The sequence below is a fragment of the Trichoplusia ni genome, chromosome 18 (assembly GCF_003590095.1).
Source record: "Trichoplusia ni isolate ovarian cell line Hi5 chromosome 18, tn1, whole genome shotgun sequence".
NCBI classification, from domain to species: domain Eukaryota; kingdom Metazoa; phylum Arthropoda; class Insecta; order Lepidoptera; family Noctuidae; genus Trichoplusia; species Trichoplusia ni.
Window position 1 is genome coordinate 1,332,737 of NC_039495.1, and position 24,451 is coordinate 1,357,187.

A 24,451-nucleotide genomic window follows, 5' to 3' on the forward strand; every position below is an offset into this window, starting at 1 on the left:
CTGCTAGTTGAGTAAGGGTTTTAGTTTATACAGGTATAGACTAGCTGAGACCCTTGGTTTTACCCCGATGAAAATTATTTTATTTATTAATCCAGAACTTCAGCAAACCCTCTGAAATTAAATATTGACCAGCCTTTTGAGCGTGAAAGTCTTATTAACTATTGCGCTTATTATATTATAGTAAATGAAGTTTTAAATAATTCGTAATTTTTAAATTCATTTCTCCGTCACAAAACACAATTATATAAAACAAGTAAGGATAACATTAATTTCAAGTCATCAGCCAAATATTTTAACTCGACTGACGCAATAACACTCAGCGTCATTGAAGAAGAATTCCCAAATTCGTTTCACACGACGCTTCGTCGTTGATTATCAGAAAAAGTTCTCCGAAACATAATTATTTTGTGAATTAAGATGGCGTGCGAAGAAAGCGTGGTCTTGTCAAACTGGAACCTTCCTCTGTACCACTAGCTTTTGAAGTAGAACTGTTGAACTTGTGGAAGAGAGATGCTGCTTGTGCAGAGTATAGTGCCATCTCGCTTTGATAACTGTAACATTCCTACTTTAAGAGGTGATGTTAGTCTGTTAGATGAGGCAACGTTTTTGTTTCGAAATGATGAGTTTGTTATATAGAAAATATCGAAGGGAATATACGTGCATATATTTCGTCCATGTATGCTATACACTGAACGGATAGCCGAGTTGAGATAACAAAGATATTCCAACAGTGGTCGACACATCGAGAGCTCGATCCCCTGTAAAACAAACATAAGTTGCATCGACGAATTGTTCTGTCTGGGTGTCTTTGCGCATGAATGTTTATAAAACCCCGCGAAATTTTAAACACCTTAGCGAGGGAGTCGTGTTTTATAATAATATTGGAACGAGATGCCTCAGCTCTGTGTCTAGTCTAGTACGCCGTCACGCTTCTAAAATAGCAATGGTCACTCTTAAAGAGCTCATAGTGCAAGCATTGATATCCATTTTACGGAACGATTTCAAAGAATGTTCATAAAACCCAGAGCAACCTGCAATATATCGCCAGATTTAACGATACTGACCTTGCAATACACTATTAAATAACCTATCAACCGCCATACTTAGACCTCTACGAATCTATAAAATGTATTCATTTCATCTTCAATACTTACTGCAGGGAGGGAAGTGGGAGGTCTAGATATAATAGTAATCAGTGTCAACAAAACAAGATAGGCTTATCAGATTATCTACATTGTAGTTTAACAGGACGTTCATTCAAATATAAACTCTAATTCAAAAAAGTGAAGGTTGCATTTCCACTGGTGTGCTCTCAGAGAGATTACGGTCAGTCAATCACCTAACCTTTGTCTTTCATCAGAAATTCTTTGTTATAAAGAAAATACAAATACCATTATGCTTTAGGGGTCTATTTCCATATCAATTGAAACTAAAACGACATGGTCCACGCATTTATAATTAAAGATTTTAATTTTCATTTAAATTTCAATTTTCAAAGCAAAGATTTATGTGTTACGGAACCAATTCTCAATGTTACGACGCTATTATCCACTTTTATCTGAGATCACAGCGATCAGTCTTCAACTGAATGTTCCACCGATACATTTAAACTGCAAAATATATTCAGTTTTCAGTGTTTTTCTGTGAAAATGTTTTTGACTCAGAAAGAGATTGTGTTCATATTTTTCGCGGTGACTTTGTTTTTGATGGTGTATATATATTTGCAAATTTGTGATGTTATCATCGGGAGATATGTCTTCAGAGTATTTAGTAAGTACTTCACTATTCATGTGTTGATGGCGTGTATCTATATAAGTAGGTACGTTATTCCTTTTAAAGGAATAAGTATTTGATATCTAAGTATAGAGCATGGTAGGAAAGTTCTTCTTTAACGGCATTAGCCGACACAAAAATATGAGGGTCTGTTGTCTCATTTAACACTAATCCAAAATGGTCAATATTCAAAATTATTTTTTAAGAAAATTATCAAACAATAAGAAGATTTAAATTATTTTGAATTTTGGTTTTGAGGTTATGTGTATGCTGCGGTCTTATCTATCTCTCTGAAGTTGTTGTGACGGTGATGAAATTATTTGACACATCGTACATAACACAAAAATACAATGGATTGATATTATACCTTTATGAAAATTATAAAAATAATACAACATTCTAACTCTGGGTACCAAATGTTTACTGGGGATCATCAACTCTCAGAAGAATAGCTGCTGTGGAAGCAAGACGGGATGCTTCACAGCTTTGAGCGCTGTCTCTTTTCCACAATTGTGACAGACATTCTTGATGACGTAGAGGTCGACCCCTAATGCCAACGATGACGTTGTTTGCCATTACGAGAATTAGGCCAAGATTGTCCTTCTCAAGTCTCAGCTGGCATTAAACCACTGCCACACCGTTGCCACACTTACAAATAATCACTGAAGTAGGTACTGAATCAGTTCGAGGATTATTATTTATCTTAATATGTACATTGTGTGTGTGAGCGACGATACCACGAATAAATAAAACTGGTCGACGACAGCAATAAGTCAAAAACCGTCCTCAACAAAAAAAATATTTAAGAGTTGCAATTTTTTTTACAATGATATTATGATCGTAATTAATGAAATGAGGGGTGAACTACGGCCGTTCGATGAAGCTGACATCTGGTGGCTAATAGCAGAACCCTACTTAGTATGCGCCGACACAGACGGCGCGTGCGCGACCATAGCATTTAGTACAATTGAAAATCTTGAGCTGTCTTTGCGGATGGAATTATTTCCGCTTAAGGAAACCGGGTAGATAAAAATATGATTCATAATAGCAGTGCACAGCGATTTATTTAAAGCCAAATCAGATAAAACAAAGTAAATCATATGAAAGTAAAACAGTCTAACTTATGTCACACCAACACGTGGTATATCATAATCTAAACTCCTTGCGTCCTGCGCGCCTGGTATCTATTAATTAATATCGGCTTTCAATTTATTCGATAACAGTTAATCTCTCTTTGATAAAACCCCAAAATAATGGTTAGTTGACGTGATTCCCTCGAGCCAAGCAGTCATGATGGAGTACACGGTGCTGTTTTTCCCGTTTATTGTGCTAATCGTGGTCTACCTTGTGTCGTGTGTGTGTTTACATTGCTGCAGATTGTTTGGTAAGTGTTCACCTTGTTATAACTAAACCAGCAATGTAATGCATCCATTATATTTCATTCGCCATCATAATGTTGTAAGGCTTCGAATCGTACAAAGACCTGCAGATATGAAGGTCACGGCCAGTAGCTCGGATTAAACGATCAACGAGGATTAACTAAAACGAAATATTCGGGGTAAACTAGACCTTATGGAAACAGTAGGAGTGGAGTATGAAGTGTTGTAAACATCGTTGTGACAGATAGAAATATGAAATCTATTACTGACTGTCACTGGAATAGAACTGAAACTGTATCTTAATCAATCTTGCCTATTTTGCAACTTCTGTTCACTGTGCCACCAGCTCCCAGTCGCTTTTAGTCGTCCCCAAAATTCATCTAAAATTGCTCATTTGTGTTTGTGTTTTGCCGAAATTAGTTACCCTCTCCTCATGACATTTTATACCTCACATTTCAAGCGCTTCTCTATAGAAAAACCAGAAGACGACAATTTCTAGACAGTGAGCTCTTAGTAGATAGTAATAAGTTGCAGTATCAGTATGCCGACATAATTGAGATCCTAAGATCCAAAACACTGTCAAAAATTTAAGTATACCGAGATCTCGAGCCATATGATCTGGAAATTGTAACATTATGTGGCTGCTCTGGTCTACTGCTAAACTATCATATTGTTTTCCAGTTGTATCCTTATCTATTATGGACTAAAGATTGTTTCCTTATGATATCGAACTGAACTCAGTGTTTGAGATGGACTGACGAACACGACGTTAAAGTAATTTGAAATGGTTTTAGAAACGTGACAGCGCAATACAGAGCGTAGGAAGTTATCTCACTTTCATAAAATTTTCAGACGCGGCTGTAGGATCCCAGACCACCACGAGTAGAGTGCTAACCCCACATAATCTGTTGTGCGAGGTTAGATACAAAGTATGGAAGACGATAACTCGCTTCTCTAAAATCGTACCGTAAAAACGGAACCCTGTAATTAAGGCGCCTCTGTCTATCCATCTGTCACCAGGCTATATCTACTGATTCGTAGCAGCTGGACAGTTAAAATTTTCACCGATGACGTACTTTTGTTGCCGCTATAACAACATAAACAAAGAAAACATCGAAGTTAAGTAATGTTTTAAAGGTCGGTCGGACAGGTAACCAAATGAGTACACTTAGTGTCGAGAGACGAACTGGCATTTGAACGGATGAATAATACGCGAGCGCTCAAAATGAATTATAATCATTACCAATCCTTTTTTTTTGCGATGACATTACATGACAGAGAACTATGTTCAGTACAATCGTACGCGGAACTTTTAAAGAGATTATTCGTCTGATTAACAAACCATGTAGCACATGACACATTGTGACATTAGTATTTTGACAAAAAGCGACGTTAAATAGATAATGATGTAAAGTATTTGTTGTTGACGCGTAATCTAAATACATAATGAGATACGTTGGGTGGTATTAAAAGATAGTAATGCTAATCTTGAAGCTAGGGAATTAGCATTTGAATATTAACTAACAAACATAAGTAGTTTTGAAAATAAATTGCAACAAGTACTATTTTTCTTAGAAAAATTCGATCTCACATAGTCTAACGGAGCGGTATCGATATACCCCGGCAGTAGTAGCAGTATTACCAAACTTGTTTATGCAATTACATAAATTATTAAATTATTAGTCAGGCTAAGCTATAACCGCATGAGTGAATCGATCACAGGTGAAGCCACCCTTGGCGCGGTTGGTCCGTAGATGGGTGACCATCTTTGTCATAACGAGTTTCTCCGTGTTTCGGAATGCACGTTAAATGGTGGGTCCTGGCTGTTATTCCTACATCGTTGACAGTCGTTACAGGTAGTCAGATGCTTGAAAGTCTGACAACCAGTCTAACCAAGGGGTATCGTGTTGCCCAGGTAACTGGGTTGAGGAGGTCAGATAGGCAGTCGCTCCTTGTAAAACTCTGGTGCTTAGCTGAATACGGTTAGATTAGAAGCCGACCGCAACATAGTTGGGAAAAGGCTAGGCTGATGATGATTAAATTATTAGTCAGGGTTAAGGAAGCCCACTACAAAATTTTACAGAGTCAGTAGCTATCTTATCATCTTAAAAGGTAGATAACAGATGCTATGTGCCACGGTTGGGCGCATCAATCCAACCCACACGTGTACAGCAAATCCGGTCATATACCTACGGCTGTATTATTTTTAGTATAAAATTATGATTATAAAAGTATACGCAACCACATGACTTTATGTAATAAAGATGATTGCGGAAAAGATGTGATTTGAAAGCAAATTTGTTAATTTTGTAGAGTTTAAATTGATTGGAGGGGTCGTAAATGCCCGCCTCAGGCAACGAAGCAAATGATAATGAAATATGAAATGGTACAAATGCAAAGGTGTGAGGTTGCTAAAATTAATAAAAACGAAATTAAATGTGTTATAATTTGTTGGTTAGAAACATACTACCTAAATTACACTGTCTATGCAATTCTTATACAGCGACAACATCGGATCTCATTAAAAAAAAGAAACACAAAAATAATATATGATGTGACAGTCATAGGTAGTTCAGAGAACTCATTAAAAATACATTTTATATTATTATGACACATTCGTAAGTTGAATTATGATTACATTATCGATTTCCTTAGTACCTACCATTAGGAATAGGTATAACACTGATAATGGTTAAGGCAATTATGTATGTACACATTTGCAACGCACTTCGCGGTCATGGTGATTATAGTGAATTTATAGTCATTGTGTCGAACCACCATTGAACAAATAAAATTGATAAAAAATGTCACTACAAAGACTTAGTAAATAAAATAATTCCGTATGCAAAAATTAACTTTCCATATAAAACGTTATCGTATTCGTAGAAATTTGAAAAAATTATGATTATTTTTTACGAGGCATTTTCAATATCAACATAATTTGCCCTTATTACATTTGTAAACGTATGAGCGCTATCTAGCGGTGAGTAACTCAACTAATCATTTTGTAACGGTAGTGACATCTAGCGTTGAGTAGTTGAACTATAAATGTTGCAATATTAACGCCATCTATTGGCTAATAGTAATAATAGTTTTAATTCTGACTTTCGTTGACAGATGTCACTACAATCATACATACGGAAAAACTTGATCGTTGAAGGCGGATAAATTGAATTTAAACTAATTAGCTACTATAATTTTGTAATGGTTTTCTGGTCGCATTATTAAAAAATGAAATATTTTATTTTTTACATCGTTTTAACAAAGTTGCATCACGTCTTATAAAAATAACATAACTGTGATCGACAACACGGAGAATTCATTAGATATTATTTTATTTAAATAAATTTTTACTACATCAAAAACAATAACATTACAAATCACATTTGTTTCAGCTATTTCATCACAGACAGGTCTATCTATGAAAAGTCCATGATCCAATACCAATAGACCTATAGAAGTAATAGTTTACATAATCATGCGTTATGAGGCAATCCTTGCGTATTACAATAACTACAGAAAACTGACACAAGTCGTGATCGCCACGACCTAGTCAGAACCGTCGGCAAAACAAGTCAATAACACAAAACAATATTTATTCATCTTTCAAACTTGTTTGGAAATAATCACATTAATGAAAGTGAAAATAAATGAGTGGGTTTTTTTTTGTATGTGTCTGTGTATGTTTGCTACACTGAAACTGCAACGGCAAACAGCATCTGTTGAAGCTGAAACAGCAGGTCTAATTTCGAAAAAAAAATGTTTTGCTGGTAAAGAATGCTTCTTACGTCAGTCTTCTTTTAAAAATCAAAAGTCATTGAATTAAATTAGTCTACAGAGTAAAACTTTTACAATATCAAAAAACAATATAAATTCATCATCTTAATCACCAAACAACCCCCCATCCTTCACCACTTCCTAACAACATCCCCATCAGCATGCTGCGCATTTCAACATCACACGTCTACGCCATTAAAAACAACAACTAATTACGCCTTACATTTTATTTTAATCCCTTCACAGACTTTCATTGTTGTCTGTACCTACAGTCACAGAATGTACAATAGCACTGCTACAGCCTTAACAAAAGCTGATAATTTGAGCGACTCTGAACAAAAGTTAGTTCAATCATCGGATATTGCTCCAACAGACACTTATCAAAGCACATGACTTGGTCACAAGACTAGTTTAATTTGTAATACTGCTTTATATTAACTGAACAATTTAAGAGTTTTAGCATCACGTGGTAATTCAATTGATAATCATGGTGATTTGTGTGTTGGTGGTAACTAGGGTTCCATAGCCAAAGGGTAAAATAAAAACAGAACCTGAATATTGCTAAGACATTGCTGATCAGCCTGGATCGTTTCTTGCTTTTGTGATCAGACCTAAAACGAAACTCCATTACTAAGCTTCACTTTTCGTCTGTAAGCCGGTCTGTTGGTCCCTCTAACTGTCACTAGTATTTCATGAACTGTAATAGCTATGTAGAAAAGTAAAATTTAGGGTTAAGCAAAGATCGGTTTGAACTTGATTTTGGTGGGTGATCGAATGAATGAAAAGCGGTGCAAATATTCAACTTATGAATCTTCGCAATGTTGATGTGTTGAATTGGTCACCCAACTATCATATATTAAAACTAAGCCCAGTCATCTCAAACAAACTGTCTGGATAACGTAATAACTAGGTTTTTTTTTCGCCTTATGGTTTGAGATCTTCGCCCGCCATTGACGCCTATCTTAAACTTATTTGCAATCCATGACGTAATTACATGTGAAGTCTGAGAATAAGAATCAATTACCTATCGGAATATAAAATATAATTGTATATAATTAGGAAGGCTACCAGTCTAAAGTCTACAGTTCAACTGTGCGACTGGAATTTGCCCGGAGGCCTTACTAGCACGACTTAAAGTATTGTCATCATAGAAACTGAAATGAGACGTCTCACAATGACACAATATTTCGCTGGTTCTTCTTCCTCATTTCACTATATATCAGAAGGAATTTAATCCCTGTGACGCGGGAGTGTTCACAAACATGCGTGGATTACACAGACGCTAATACCACACGGAGACTGCATCCACGACACATCTGAATAAGTTTGTTTGACGTGGTGCATATTACCACTCGGTTATCCGTGCAATCTCGGCAGTTTGAGCAATGATGGTGGGAGACGGCAAATTCCAGTCAAAAAGCCAAACTGGAGACTTTGGACTTAGGGCCAAACTCTGTTACTTTGAATACACCAACCAAGATCATGACCGTCGCGTAAGAGAGATGCAATGTATACAGCGTGTAGTGGTTTCTCCCTTCCTCAACTTCACCAGTCGAATTTAAAGAGCTCATAGCTTAACTCACAACCTGTTTGTATGCGACCTAGCGATCAAAGGCTAGTATTCTATACATAGATATGTAATGTGTGTTGTTGTTTGTGTTCAAGCCACGCACGTGGTACCAGCAACAAAGGGAAACGCGGAGTTGCGGCACTTAGCCGTAAGCGGACACAGAGTAATAAGTTATGGAGTGTTTGCTTTGTGAGTTGAATTCATAGTTTAAAAATATTTATTTGAAAGAAAGAAGAAACGAAAAGAAAGAAGTTCTTTCTGTCTTTTAATACAGTCGATTAAAAATAGCGACAGCTAATCGCAAATCAAAACAAAATTAGTATCATTTTTCTTTCTTTATAATCACGTTCATAACTTTTAGCGTTACGTAATTTTTGTAGGGTTCTAAATCTTATAGTCAGCAACAAAAGTTCAAGTTGTTGCTGACTGTATGTGCTATTTAAAACAAACTTTTGTTTAAGAATATTGATATCAGTAACAAAACACGTCTTTACGTACATTTTAATGTTTCTATTTAGATGATAGGACACGTTACTATTAGGCAAGACCCTTTGTCTTAGAAATATTGGAAACATTTGAATAGAGTATTGACACTAGAACTCAGACAAACGGAACAATTCAAAATTAAAGATATGAGAACTTGATCGCAAGCTGTCATCAGACTTCTTGACAGCATCGGGTTTCATCACCTCTTATACCTAACTCGCTTAGGTGTAATTAATCCATAGTAACAAACAAATGAGAAAGCTGTTATCTGTGTGTCTGTTACGCTTTCAAGAATAAACCACTCTCCCAGTTCCGATAAAAAAATATAGACACCTTGAATATCCAGAAAGAACAAAGGCCTTTTTCGACATCCAATTAATTTTACTACAAAAACAAAACAGAAGGAAAAAGCGATATACACAATTAAAAATGATCTTTTTTTATTTCTTGACGTAAATACTCCATCGCTTCAATACTCTTTGTCCACAGCTATTAAACCATTGTGTCTGATTGATTGGATTTTAATCTGTTTAATCTTTATCGTCTTAAAGAGCTACCAGTAGCGCTGACTATCTACGATATATTTATTATTTAAGACCTACAGAGCTCTGATAGCTGGCGGTAGTAAGCCTTTTACTATTTTGTATCTGTGAAATGTAATAATAATTTATCACCTGTGTAAATAAGCTTTTGTTATATCTCACCACAGCTATGTCGTAACATTCTTTGGTAGAGTCCGTATCTTAAATACTCCATAAGAACTAATTTCATAGTTAACAACGAATGAACTAAAAACAGAACAAAAAAGATATTTATAGCAAGTAAGTTAAAGAAAAAAATATAACGCATTTCTGATTTTCATTCAATAATCTTTTATCCTATAGATATCCAACAAAATACTAATTAAAAGAACTATGAAGATAGCATTAAACTATAACTCGACACCAAAAAAATAATTTCCAAACCCTTTAAAACAACAACACACATAACGCCGTATACGTCCTTCCGTACACAAGGACCACAGAGTCTGAGTAATGTTGGTCTTACTCAGCCTCAAAAATCAACAAAGGCTTTTGAATTTTGGGTTCAGATAAGGGTATTAAGTCTTAACATCACGAGTGTCATAGCATCGTCACCGTCTGCTAAGTAACCTATTTACCTGAATAGTGGCGTTTTGTGATAACGACTGATAAACTCTGATTTTCTTTGTTTGTCTTTTTGTTTGCGTTGATTAAAATGTCTAGGTCGGTAGCTATATGGCTTTAGGTATACAGGGCTTAAGTATGCTAATAGTTTTATAATTTTACAACCAGTTAGTAAATAGTATTTGTATTAATATTGACCTGGCTTGGCTTATTAACAACAATCATTTAGTAATTAATATTGCGTTGTTTCTGTATAATATTAATTTTAAGCATAAAAATCTGAGCCTGTACATTTTTCAGGAGTCTACAAATAAATAAAATGCGTTATGTTATATTTTCCAAGTAAGAGTTTGATTTTTTTAAAGGCAACACTAATTACATATTATATATCTTTAATTAATTTTTACTCAAAAAATCTATCTATGAGTATTCCATCGCAGAAGTTAATTTCTGCCCTGATTTATACCACAAACCTACTTAATAATACTACCTAAATAATCAGCGTGAACTAATTGATAACTATCGTACTATTTGATCTGTAGATAAAATGCATTGTCCTAATTAATTTATTACTTTATTGTAGCGCGACTTCTCGTTATGTTGCGAACGAGCCGAGTTTTATCAATGAACCAAGATAGTACGTACGCACAGCGACCGGTCCCGCAAGCCTCAGTTACTATTTACCGTAGGAACGTCGAGCCAAACGTGTGTGCTTAACCGACGAACAATAAGTGAACAAGAAAACTTATAAATAAAAACAAGCGAAAATATTAACCAAAAAAGCAAGTATTAAATTAAAAATAAAATTATAAAAGTGATTTTGTGTTCGATTTATTTGAATTTCAATTTTTATTGAGTGAACAATGCATTCGATTTTCAAATTGGGACGGTGAAAGTTTCTTAATTTAAATTTGGAAAACTTTAAGTTGCTTTTTATTGTTTTTTGAGTGTGAGTGACTTTGTTCTTGTTTATAATGGAGAGCCAGAATTACTCGGAGACGAAGGACGAGCACACAGCTTATGTGGCTGACAGAAGACTGATCGGGCTCCTGCCCATGTTTATATTAGTTCTAATCATCGTCTTAAGGATATCGTGGACGCTGTACAAAAGTTTCGGTAAGTGAAAACTTAGGCTTTCTTTTATTTGTATTAGGTGCTTTATTTTGTTTTGCGGCTGTAATAATATTATTATGCAACGATAATTACAAAATCCAATTACGAAAATATTAGTAATTTTAAATGCCGTATAAATTTAATATATCGTTTCTTGCGCGGCATGTTATTCACAATTTGTGTTTGATAGTTATTTTATCGAGGCTGTACACTATAAGCAGAATAAAATATGAAAGTTTGACATTATATAAACATCAGTCTATTAGTATCTAATATTCCGGATATAAGGACCAGTTCTATATTGTTGACTGCTGACCAACAATTGCAATTAAAAATATTCCAAATTATAATAATTTTAACATTTTCCTACCGTTAAAACTATAAACATGATCCCTTGACCTTTGCTGTTTAATAACTTAATAGTTTATTATTTAGGTCATAAGAACCATTATTTTATATACCTGGTCCCACCTTCGAGCCGGTGATTAGTTTCCTGCCATCATTACTTTAATGGTTTTTATACTGTCGTACATATTTATAATTAAACAACAACTTGTAAAGTAGTTAAACCAGTATGGTACAAGTGATATTGTTTGAACTATTAACCCTTGTTTCCTGTTAGAACTCACTATAGCGTGATACATTACAATGGTCCTTATTGTCGCTAAATATGTGTAGTTATTTTCACAAATTGGAAGAGTGTTCACTGAACACACTGTTCACACATTTTAACAGTGTGTTGTCCTTAATATATATTATAAGACTATTATATTGTATAGAGAGTAGTGAGTAGTGAAAACATGACGTGAATTAATGAATGGTTATTTGACATAGTGCAGAGATTAGCAAAAGTAGACAGGTAGGTTAATCACCTATAACCTAGATGGAAAAGCTTGCATTTCTTGCTGACTCTCTAAAAACGTTAATAATAAAGCTAATATGCCAATTTGTTCACATCGATTATGTAGAGAGGCAGGTGCATAGTGTTACGGCAATGTTAATCAACTAAACCACGTAACACATTCAGAACAATAGAATGATTATATTGTATCAATAATATGCAATAGTTCTGACTGCTATATCAGTTGAGCAGACATGACTGTCCATCTGTTGTCTGATGACTTTTTTGATTTCTCAATAAACCTTCTAATTATTGGTCTTTGATCAACGAATTTAAAAGGACTGGGTTTATTCCATTAGAAATAATCAAATATTAAGATTTATTATAAAGATATCTGTCCATAATTCAATTTGAATAGAACCTCGGTGTATCGATTAGTTTTTTGGTTAACCGCGAGACCTTGTTGTGAATTGCGTAAGGTTGAATGCCGCAGTCAGATTTGTGTTCAAGTGTTTGGTTATGTTTACGTTTTCATTACTATGGCAACCAATACACGAATTGAATAGGATAATTTTCTTAACTAGGTCCGTCCAAGACTTTAATTAACCTATGTTGAGGTTAGATTCCAGCTTAGATTCAGCTGAGAACTCTTTTCGTTGTTTGAACTATTGTATTTTCCTATTAGTAATTTATTGAATAAGCTTTTAGTAGTTTTCAAAGTAGAGCTATATTGTAAAGACGCATTAATTTAGCACATACGCAAAAGGTTAAGATAAATCATAAAATATATTATTATTTGAAGTGGCAATATGAGTGATAGGGATACTAAATCTTCGATAACAAGTAATAGCGGTATTACATTTTCTAAAGACTGCCGGATCAATTCTAGATAGTCAGTATACTCATAATATTTAAATAATACAAAGACATAATTAAAGATCATATTCCTGATAAGTAATATGTGTAGAAAACAGAGAAGAAAGTATGAAAGTAAAGTAAGCCTGATTATATTTATATGGTATAAAGGAATCTTTTATTTCATCGGAATGTTGACATTTCAAGAGGACTAATAAATAATTCCAAAGAAAGCAGACAATGATAGGCAAGTAGATAATTTATATTAAAAGCATAAAAGAAAAGATTATATCGTCTAATCTACAAAGTATAATAGTAATTTAATATCCGGGTTGAATTTAAAATTCTATAACAATAAATTTCCCTTTATATCCAAAATGATAAAAATTGGTCCTTCGATCCGCGCTTCCTCACATCACTACGTTCAAACATTACATTGCATGAGTAATAAGAACATTGAGTGCACGTATGTACATGATGCACACCACCCGTCACCTGCCACAGTTATTGTGACCGTAACAATAACATTCGAATTCATCACGGTGCCGGACACCTGTCATCTGTAGCTATTGAAGCCGATGACCGCTTAACAATATCACGTATGAGCGGTGATTGAACATTTATTAGGACTGTACTAGTTTTATTGATGCTGAGATTAGATAGAGAAAGTGATTTGGGGGTAATTACGATCAGTGAACCTACATTCACGTCTAATTACTGTCGTTGTAGGAAAGAGGCAGTGTTATACAGTGTAGCACGCTATCACGTTCATGCAGCTCCTATAATTCGATGAGCTGATAGGACAAATCCTAAAGATGATATGGAAAATTGTATTTAATGGAACATGACTTTTAATTTCTTGTCATCTAAATTACTCATCGATATTTTCACTAATGTTTTAATTGATTATTATGGTTATTAGTCGATTGTTTTATCACAATTATCTGATAGAATGGCAAAAATGAGCGCTGTCATTGTAATATAGATATTAATCTTTATAAGTGATTTAAGATATAAAATCTTCGATGATATCAAATTTTCCATTGTCGAAGGGACTTTCGGCAGAATACATGTATCTTCGAAGATGTGACATCGACCCTAATCCGTGAAGAATTGGGCAGGGAATAAGATGAGGTCAAGTCAGGTCACCCTGTAACATACGTGCTGTTTTCGTAACTATTATTCACAAAGTAATTAATCACATGAATCATACCAGAATAGTCGATGTATGTTTTAGAATACGAGATTTACGCATTTTTCTTCCCAATCATTTGTTTGTTTACGAGGTTATGACAAGTTTGCCAAGCATAGGAAAAAATTCTGACCCCTTCAACCCAGATACCTGGGCAACACGATACCCCTTAGTTAGACTGTTCGCCAGACTTTCTAGCTTCTGACTACCCGCATCGCTTCTAATAGATGTATAAAATAAAAATAAATTAACGTGCCTTTCGATATGTATAGTACAGTAGTAAAAATATGTAGTTTTAAAAGAAGAAAATGTTTTCAGACCCAAAAAATATTTTAGTAATTATGAATCTAGAAACATGTCATCTAGCGTAGCTTTTTAGAAAATCCAAAAATATTAAAACAGCCTGAATATTCAACTCTAAATTTGCATTGGTCTGAGTAAGAAAGACCTTTACATAATAATGAGATCCTTCAATGTTCTCACACATACCAACTATCTAATTATTGTGGGGTGACCGCGACCTCTATTGGATGTTTGCTATTGGCAAGCTCTTCACATAATATGACCAAACGGCAAACAGACGGAGCCAGCCTTGGTCACATAAACGTACAGTCAACCTCAAAAGTAGGTGAAAACAATCCGATTTAAAAAGTGCCAGTTATTTTTATTATGAAAAATGGTTTGTGCTTTTTTCTGACGTTTTTTTACATTCATCGAACACGTCAGGATTTTTGCTACTCAATTTTGAGGCACTTCCCGATAAGCTAGCAGGCTGAAATTTAAAAAAAATTTGGCTGGACCAATTTTAATAGAGTGATGTGTAAAAACGTCGGAAACTCATAACTGAGGCTCTGCTGTCTATTAACCCTTCTGTCACTAGGCTGTATCTAATAATTCTTGGTAGCTGGGCAGTTGAAATTTTTACATATTTCCTTAATCATAGTCTATTAGCCCTCATTAGCCCTTATTTGCACTTCCCCAATTTTATTTTGTAATCTAAAGCATAACAGCAACTTGTTTTGTAAATCCACGCTCTAATCTGTTACGGCCTTGTTCCTCACAGTACATACTTACACTATGTATGTATATTACATTGAAGTGTTTTTTGCCTCGTCAAGCATTTAGAAGCAGTTATTCCTGTTTCGATGGAAATAGAATGCAGATCTCGTTTTAGTTATGAGTTCCAGTTTTATTCGATCTAATTATGGGTCTGGACTTAATACCGTAACTCCCTGAACGCGTTTTGATGTTCAAAAGTATAATGTATATTCTAAATAAATACCATTAATTTTGTGTTGTGTCAGTATTTGCAGTAATAACATATTTTTTTTAAAGTCAAAATGTTTTTATTTCAAATTATCGGGCACTTTCGAAACGTCAAAATTAACGACTGTTATTGCACAATTCTAAAAGATCATTAGTATGCAGAAGAACTGGAAAAAATCTCCATTGTGAAAAAATAATAATCTAATTGCCGTGTATTCTGCTGGTTGTCAATCTGTATTTCTTTGAATTTGTTCAATGATAATTATTATTTACAGTATCACATTTTGTAAATCTAATAAGGTATATTTCATAATCTTAAGGTTGTTTAAACCAGTAACAAATATTCAATCAAAAAATTGTGAAACGATATTCTTGTTCGACATAATTAATACAGTACCATAGCAACCGGTTTGTATAAAAATATCGTGACTTGGTTCTTCGGTACGAAGCCTTGTATTAAGAGATTAGGTGGGACAGTCAAACAGAAACCCTACGATAAATTGGATGGAAATCTTTCGGTAAATATACTTATAACACAGCACATCTGACAGTCAAAAGATTTTTGGTCCTTTCAAAAATCAATATATTTACTCAGTTATTGATGCCTTTCTAGGAGTATTAACAATATGAAACATAAAAGTTTGTTTATGCAATGCTATTGAATTTTGCTCTTCTATTGTCTTACCAAATTGAGATCATAATGACGTCATCAGACACACCACACTCATCTCAAACAATATCGCGTGACTAAAGCCATTTTAATCCCGTAACAGTTAATATATCTCGACAAAGTTATTAAAAGAGGACGTCATAAGCAATTTGAAGAAATTGAATCACCCAAAGTTATATTTAGCTTTTCTTTATAAGCAGCAAGGTCACCGTCCTTAACTGACCCATAAAGTCTTGCAAACATCTTGCAATTTATATTAGTAATGGACCAGACTACAATCTAAGTTTTGAACCAGCGGGCTTATTCCCGAGACTGATTTGGGGCCGGTTTTATTTCATTTTGATTCCCTTGTCGATTAAAACTATCGAAACAGAAAAAGATCGATTAGCAATCTGGCATTCCCAGCCATGTTCGACGACCTCCGTGGTCGAGTGGCGTACGCACCGGTTTCAAGGTGTCGCTAGCTCTGAGGTCCCGGGTTCGATCCCCGGTCGGGTCAATGTAAAAATTCTTATTTCTACATTGTCTCGGGTCTGGGTGTTTGTGGTACCTTCGTTGGATCTGAATTCCATAACACAAGTGCTTTAGCAACTTACTTTGGGTTCAGAACAATGTATGTGATGTTGTCCGCATTTATTATTTATTTTTTATTTATTATGTTAGCTGTAATCGAGCATAGTTCAAATTTGTACCACTCCACGCATTGCGCTAGCGTCTTGTTTCAAATTACCTACTCAATCTTTATGAGTTAACCTGCTGAGGTCCAAAGAGTGCCTGCCTTTATAATATTACTCCTCCAATTGACATTGACTAAGTGCTAACAATTCACGGAAAGGAATCAATAAACAAACGGATAAATATTAGTATGACCAACAAGAGTGGTGTCTGGCATGCAAATAAAGAGACCTACCATAACATCTTGGAGTAAGATTGTTGCAGTTGAGGAAGGGAGATGACGCTATACGCCGATTAATGCGCCATCTCGCTTTAACGACTGCAAGTATCTTACTTTAAGATTTTTCAGTAGAAGGCCAGGACTTATTAACGGGAAAATCTTTATGTCCTCCTCACATGTGTTTGTTTTAAATACCAACTCGTTTTGTATTTTATATGATCAATCCACCATGCAACTGTGAAGCTAAAGTAATTCATTAAGAAGTTCTTGTATGTCTTAACGTTGGTCCTTTGATCCAAATGATAATCTTGCAATTTATCACTCAACCATAGAAAATACTATACTTCGCACTATTAAGAGTATCTTATCTTTAAAATTTTATTTAAAACCGCTTCTATGAGTAAATATTAATCAAACGAAGTAAACAAGCGTGTTGGTCCTGATTAGTTCTTGTTTCTCAAAGGTCTTATCCCTGTAATTAGACAGCACCCTGAGCCACCATCATTCCACATAATCGTTATAATAACCGCCCTTATATTCTTGCCCACATTGTTACAGAGTGGGTTACAATCGCGGCATTTTATTTTAATAGTGTAATACAACCATAACCTAGATACCTTATACCCTCTAAGCCGTGACATTATAAAGTAACTACACCTTGAACACTACTGTGACTTTAAAGAAGGCATGTGGTACTTCAAAATATATAAATAAAACCGGTGAAGTGCGAGTTCAATTAGAAACAGGGTTCTGTGCAAATACTGTTATTTTTATTTAATTTAATTTTGTTGTTTGATGTTTTTTTCTACGTATAGCTGCATCAAAAATAATAATGATCACCTGGCATAATATCATCTGTCCAGTTATCAATACTGTTTATGAGATCTTCATTTTATTTTTAATTTTGTTAAACATTAAAATGTTGATGAAAATTTTGTATATTATTCTATCATTACATCCAAAATTCAATCTTGACCTGAATTCCTTTACCGTCGAGTGGAATATGATGTTTGTTGAAATGTTGGTGCTTTCGACGAGAGCAAGATAAAATACATTATTTCGTTTCTTTTGAGTCTCATTTTTTGTGATTTATATTACGCTTACTTTCTGAATATTCTAGCTGTATGTTCAATGTACATAAAATAAATTTTAAAAAGTATGTCGTATTTGCAGATTTCTTTGTTAATTCATTTCTTACGCAAAGTAATCGCATAATTAACTAATAAATATTAAACGTTGAAAATAAAGTCATTGATTAATTTCGTACCTTATATTTGTTTTATACAATAAATTGACTAATATAATTACGAATATTGGAAATAATTAGTTACTTTCGTACCGAAGGACCACAACACTAGTCGAGCTAGTGACCGGAGCTGCGTCCTTCGCGGAAGGCGTTGATCCCTAGCAACTGATACTACAGATCTATAGCTAACCAGCTGGAGCTAGAACAACCTTCATATACATAAGAATGAGAATATAATGTTTTCTTAGAACTATCTTCATACTATTTTTAGTTGATCTCCCAAACTCTGCGTCTAAAACAGAGAACGGTTATTATATTCAACACCATTTTTAAGGATTCCGTACACAAGAGTCCTTAGTCCGCCACCACAATGTATCTAATAAACCGTGATCGATAAAAAAAATAAATGAAATTTTCAGAGATGTTGTATTTTGATTGCCGCTATAACAACATTATAGAATAAAATATCGCAGTTAAGGAACGCGTTGTTACGTTGATAAACTGGAGGGGACAACAATTTTATTTGATATTTTGTTAACTAGTCCTATCTTTACAAAATCTGGAGCTGTAACTCCGTCTCCCAGGTGACCAGATTTGTTATTATAATAGCTCAGCTATAGCTTAAGGGAAACTTTTCATATCCAATTGTCCATCTACAGAAGCGTCATTTATAACACAGGCTTTGTTTGATCACGTTGTATAATGTAATTTGTATGACTGATCAAACACTCAGAGCCTGCACAAGTGTGCTAATGTGTTCTGATCGGTGAGCACTCGATTAGGTGATTACTCTAGAGGACAACGCTAATGACTGGCGTTGTTATGGTCCTTTAGTACACACCTATATATGGGAAGTGGTATCAATAAAATTACACTTTAGTTTTCTAAGCCGATGTTGGTTTGTTTGTTTGAACGCGCTAATCTCAGGAACTATTGGTCCAAATTGAAAAAAATATTTTTGTGTTGAATAGACTATTCATCGAGGAAGGCTTTAGGCTATAAACCATCACGCTGCGACTAATTGGAGCGAAGATACAATGGAAAATGTAAAAAAAAACAGGGCAGGTATAAATCGTAACTTATATCTTCTACCCACGGGGACGAAGTCGTGGGCAACCGCTAGTTTCTGAATAAAGAAAGTATCTCTTTCTTGCTTGTAGCAATTAAGATAAGCAAGAGTACTGCGAACAAAAGGACCAACAGTTTCTCATATTGATACCATTTAAGACAATTCAAGAGACCTAGTCCCGTTTTCTTAATCTTTTAATTCCATGAGAAAATCAAATATGGTTCTCAGTTCATTACTAGCGTACCTACCAGGCGCCCAGAAACTAGGCAACGTTTGCGCAAACTGTCAGATAAGTGAGCCGAGTTAGGCAAGGCACGTGGAGTGGAGAATGTGCATGCAATGAGAAAAACCTCTTGGTATTCAACTGGCGTATCATCTAAATTAAAAAAACCGCCAGTTGCCAGTCAGAATCGTGGAACTATGGTATTTCGTTGAAGTAAGCTCATAAAAAAACAAAACTTATCACCCTTTAAATTTTTGACCGTACCAAGGAACATATTCAATTTTTTTTATTTGTTTTGGATACTCGAAACCAAAAAGATTTAAAAATAAACATTCAACTTAACACTTTCAGATAAATAGGTGGTATCAGATCTTGATTGCCACAAAAATAAATGATGTTGCCGTACTCGGCCTTAAACCAAAAATATCTCTCATTGATATTAATAATAGAGAAGACACGAGGAAAAAAATATTAAAATACATAACCCTGTATATGAATGTGGTTTATCGAGCATGTTTGTACCTGAAATAGTTACTACTAACGTCATACTAGGGAGCCTCCGTCAAAGTGGAGATAAATTGACAGTTATGACGCATGTGCATGGGTAATCTTGAAAAATAAACTTAGTTGTAGATATTAATATGATCTTCGCATTTGCTAAAAAAAAAATGATTCTGTAATCAGTGACAATATGGGAGTCAAGAGACATTTAAAACTTCATGGTAAGGGACGTAGACTCAGATTGAACATATTGATGTCATTAATTGTAATTATTTCTATATTTGTTTGTGTTTCTAGAAGCCGTCATTACTTCTAGAAACAAAAACAGGACACAAGACACTTTGTAAAAATAAGAGTTGAAACACCAACAATGCTTTGCCATTCAGACATTTATTACACTACATGTTAACAATAAAAGAATATTCAAACAAAACAGCATATCTAGAACAAAAAAAATACAATGTTGTTTTTAATTTTTCTTATTTATTCTTCCTGATACACCTAACTCGGCCACACTTTAAAAATATCATAAAAGGCTAAAAATAGTTAATTACGCGGAACAAATTCACGCGGATGACTAATAGGAGAGGAAGTGTCGCATACAATGTTTGTTCTGTCTAGATTTGTATGCAAATAGTTATTAAGCTTAACTAATCCTACGATTAAATAGTCCAAATAAGAATCCGACACTGAGGATAAAAGCTATTGTTGTTTGTGGTGAATTGTTGCAGTATAGAAAATGGGAATATTATGCACATCTATTCAATGTGTTTTTGCATATATATGTACATGTACGGATATCGAAAATTCCAAATATTTTTGCTTGTTTATGAAAAGAAGCTGCCTACTATAGACGACAACTAAGAGACAGCTTCGTTCACATTTGTTATAATTAGCTCCTAGCATATTATGTGGTCCTTTTTTTACCCATACATATTGTGCCTTATTTCTGGTAAAAAAGTCTATATTAGGTTTCAGACTGATCTATCCTTTTTACCTATTTCCTTTCATCCTCTTTCTTTGTGCTAAATGTGGGTATGGTAGGAGTGCATTAAGCCTGTTAATTGAACAACGTCCTATTAAGAATCATATTATAATGCACTAGCGATGCAATCTTCCTGGCACGAACATTTTAAAAGTGGTACATAGTAAATCCATTATTAACATTTATGTGTGATGTATTTACATTTTCGTTAACTATATAATAATTGCATACCTTGCAACACATCTTACCGGAGATAATATTCACGGCCTCAACAAACAAACAAACGATTTGCGTACAAAAGGTTTGTTCAATGTCAAACATTTAGCCAGACGAGATAATAGCATGTTACTTCTTAAAACTTCTTTCATTATTGTAATAACAACACTTCTCAAGACCAAGGTATTACTCGTAAAATATGAGGAAGGGATCGTCATGCGGTTCAAATTGTCACTGGGCGGAAGTTTTTGGGTTAATACTTATAATACTTTCACAAATACCATACCTTTGTATCGGTAAAATAATATCTGTAATCGATACAGTAAGTCCTGAGATTACCCCCAACAACTTGACAGAACTTAATAATAAGTATTAGTACAGATTTTTTGACAATAATTACTTTTAGACTCGAAAGACCAAAACCTTTTGACAAAAGGACCACCATCAAAAAGCTCAATAGATTTTTGTTGTAAGTGTTTTACACTTCTACGTTATGGATTATATTGAAACAGCTATTAGTAACGTCACATAAGAAACAAAAAATTATAACATTCAATTTCTGCGTGTTGGAGATCTACCAAGAACACTTAATGTGAGACCTTAACCATTACAGAAAAGAGATACAGGCCTACAACATGTACTGCGCCCTCTAGCTTCCACAACTGTATCATGCAAATCGTAGGAGATCATGGTAGGGGGCTTAAAATACAAAATATTTGCAATAGCGATCATAAGCTGCAATACTTATTCTGACCGTAGGTGTTGGTAAAGGTCAATAACCTGACTGTTCAGATATTTCGAAATATAACTAGTTTGTCTCCACATGCAACTCAATAAGGCTGTACACATCCACGTAATGAAGTTAGATTCAAGCATTACTATTCAAGTATAATTTTGCTTGTATTCATTCGTCAGACTTGAGCTAGAATAAATCTTAATTCAAACAAGTGGGATTGAAGAAAGACATCATGAATCGAATGAGATGAAGTTATGATACTGGGATCAATACGTAAAAAATATCCACTGTTGAGCACAGCCTCTTTGAATACAAATATATAATAATATATAAGGAAGTTTTGTTCATTGACCACGCTAGTTCACTGAAAGTTGACGATTTCGGATTCCAAAATTTGGAATCCAGGGCTCTCAATTTTATCTTTTACAGTTTGTCAATGATATCTTTAACTAATTAAAAATGGCCATACGAATTTAAAAAAATCACGTTCTTACTTGTGCGTTGGTATCAAACCTGGGCCTTACCCATACAAATCCATGCAAAGAACCACAAGGCCACCTCGACTTACTTATGATAATTCTAATAAAACTAATGAAGAAGATAAAATCTCAAATCTACATAAAATTATAAGTTGTTAAGATCCATAAACCAATATTTGAAATGAACACAAGGCCACTATAAATTCATCTCATTATAACCGTCTTATTAATTTTGCATGCTTGGCTATCATTATAGAAGCAAATAAAACGACAATATGGAAGACTTAGTAATCATTAAATACAGCTGTAAAATCAAAAAACAATTGGAAGTAAAAAAACTGTGTTTTTAATTAAACGTAATTCTATCATCTTACCTTTAAAGCCTTGTATTTCGCATTTGTTTCACACAACCTGAAAATATTTCAAACAAAATTTTGGCTTTGCAATATAAGTGTCATTTCGACATGCGTTAAAATGGAAAATTCTCTAGTGTTTGAAAACGAAATGATTTAACAAAACAAAAGGCTGTAGAAATGTCACTTCTCACAGGATCTTCTTATAACTTCCCAGTATCTTAACAAACCTATAGATTCACCTGTAGAGTTTCAGGTACCATGATTCCAAACATAAAAACAAACCAAAAAAAAATTAAGCAGTTTCTAAGATAATTACGTCATCGAACAAATACACTCTCAGTGTTTGTACAAACTGTTCAAGATTCTCAATTTTAATGAATATAAGTTGACCTTCCATTCCATTTTGACCGTTAAGGTCTATTTGTTCCTGTACTATAAGATCTTCAAGCCGATTTTGAGGGGGTCTGCCATTAAGTCTTTCAGTAATACTTTTGTATTTATGGAAACGCAACACAGCGTTGCGGGACCCCACAATTGCAACCACTTTACTATATTTTATTGGTAGGCGAATGATCACAACCACCTGTAATTTAACATGCCACTGGGTATTTTTGTCAAATATTCGAATATCACGTAACCAGAACGACTAAATAACCAAGTGCCATACTTTTTTGTTGGTCTGACTCGAACCGCTTTTTGTTTGCTTAGTTAATTTCTATTGTATGCCGTTTGATTACCTCTTCAGTGACATAATAGGTGCGCATAACACATGAAAATCAACCTAGATGCTTTGAAATAAATTCTATTTTAACTTGCCATTTTTTATTGCTGATGCAAACTCGACGTTTTCAATAGATTTCTTGTCATCATTAGTTCGCCTGTCACACGTCTGTCATTGGTTAAGTCTGTACTAGCTACTAGAGACATCCCAATCATCATTATCATTATATTTCTGAGTTCCTTTAATGGGGTATACACGATTCTATTGTCTTTATAGAGGTAATATTTCTTTGATCTACATATATAGACAGGATTACAAACCATATTTTCCTTATTTTCGTAAATCAGTGAAGCTGTCTACAATTCTTTAGACGTTAATCTTAAAAAAAAATTATCATAGAGTTTGAATAGAAAAAGTTTCTAACCTTGTATTGCAATGTCTAAAGGCTTTAGTTGAACCAAAATAGAGATTGGCAAAACCCCACGTGCTTATCAAATAAAATCTTTGAGTGCATAATCTCAATGTGCGTAAACCGACCGAGGTTGTCGCAAAAACCACGCGTGGAGCAGGTGTGTCGCAAGCGTGGAAGTACTTCTAAACTTTGAAGATGATCCGCCATCTGTAGCCGGATTTATTTTTGTACCTAATCTTCTTATCGACACCTAATCGGAGTCAGCTGCTTTCTTGTTGTAACATGTCGATCTATAGAAGATTATTGTAAGATTGCTCTTAAGGATGTCGGAAGATCTACAGTTATCAAAACATTACTTGGCGCCTGTCGTTAATTGAAAGGGGTAAAGTGTTGTCCCTTGAGATACTCCTTTTTAAAGTGTGACGTATCTATCTGTGGTAGCACAGAACGCTCATCCCGAATAGCTTGAGTGATTTCTTTTTTATTAAGTGATCGCCATAGATTCATTGGCAGTATCAACTTGAAATGTTATTTCTTTTTTTTCA

At 34.4% G+C, this 24,451-nt stretch overlaps 1 protein-coding gene across 3 annotated transcripts in view; it reads left to right on the top strand.

Moving 5' to 3' along the window:
• Positions 1-1,634: 1,634 nt before the first annotated feature.
• Positions 1,635-24,451, top strand: part of LOC113503192 — a 60,337-nt gene continuing 37,520 nt past the window's right edge. Inside the window, exon 1 of one of the 3 annotated variants that reach the window (XM_026885033.1) lies at positions 1,635-1,770. In XM_026885033.1, the coding sequence (XP_026740834.1) occupies positions 1,650-1,770 (121 nt within the window). In that variant the 5' untranslated portion in view covers positions 1,635-1,649. Of the gene's footprint in view, positions 1,771-3,051; positions 3,158-11,029; positions 11,247-24,451 lie in introns of those variants that run through there. The other 2 variants (XM_026885037.1, XM_026885032.1) reach the window with 2 other exon arrangements.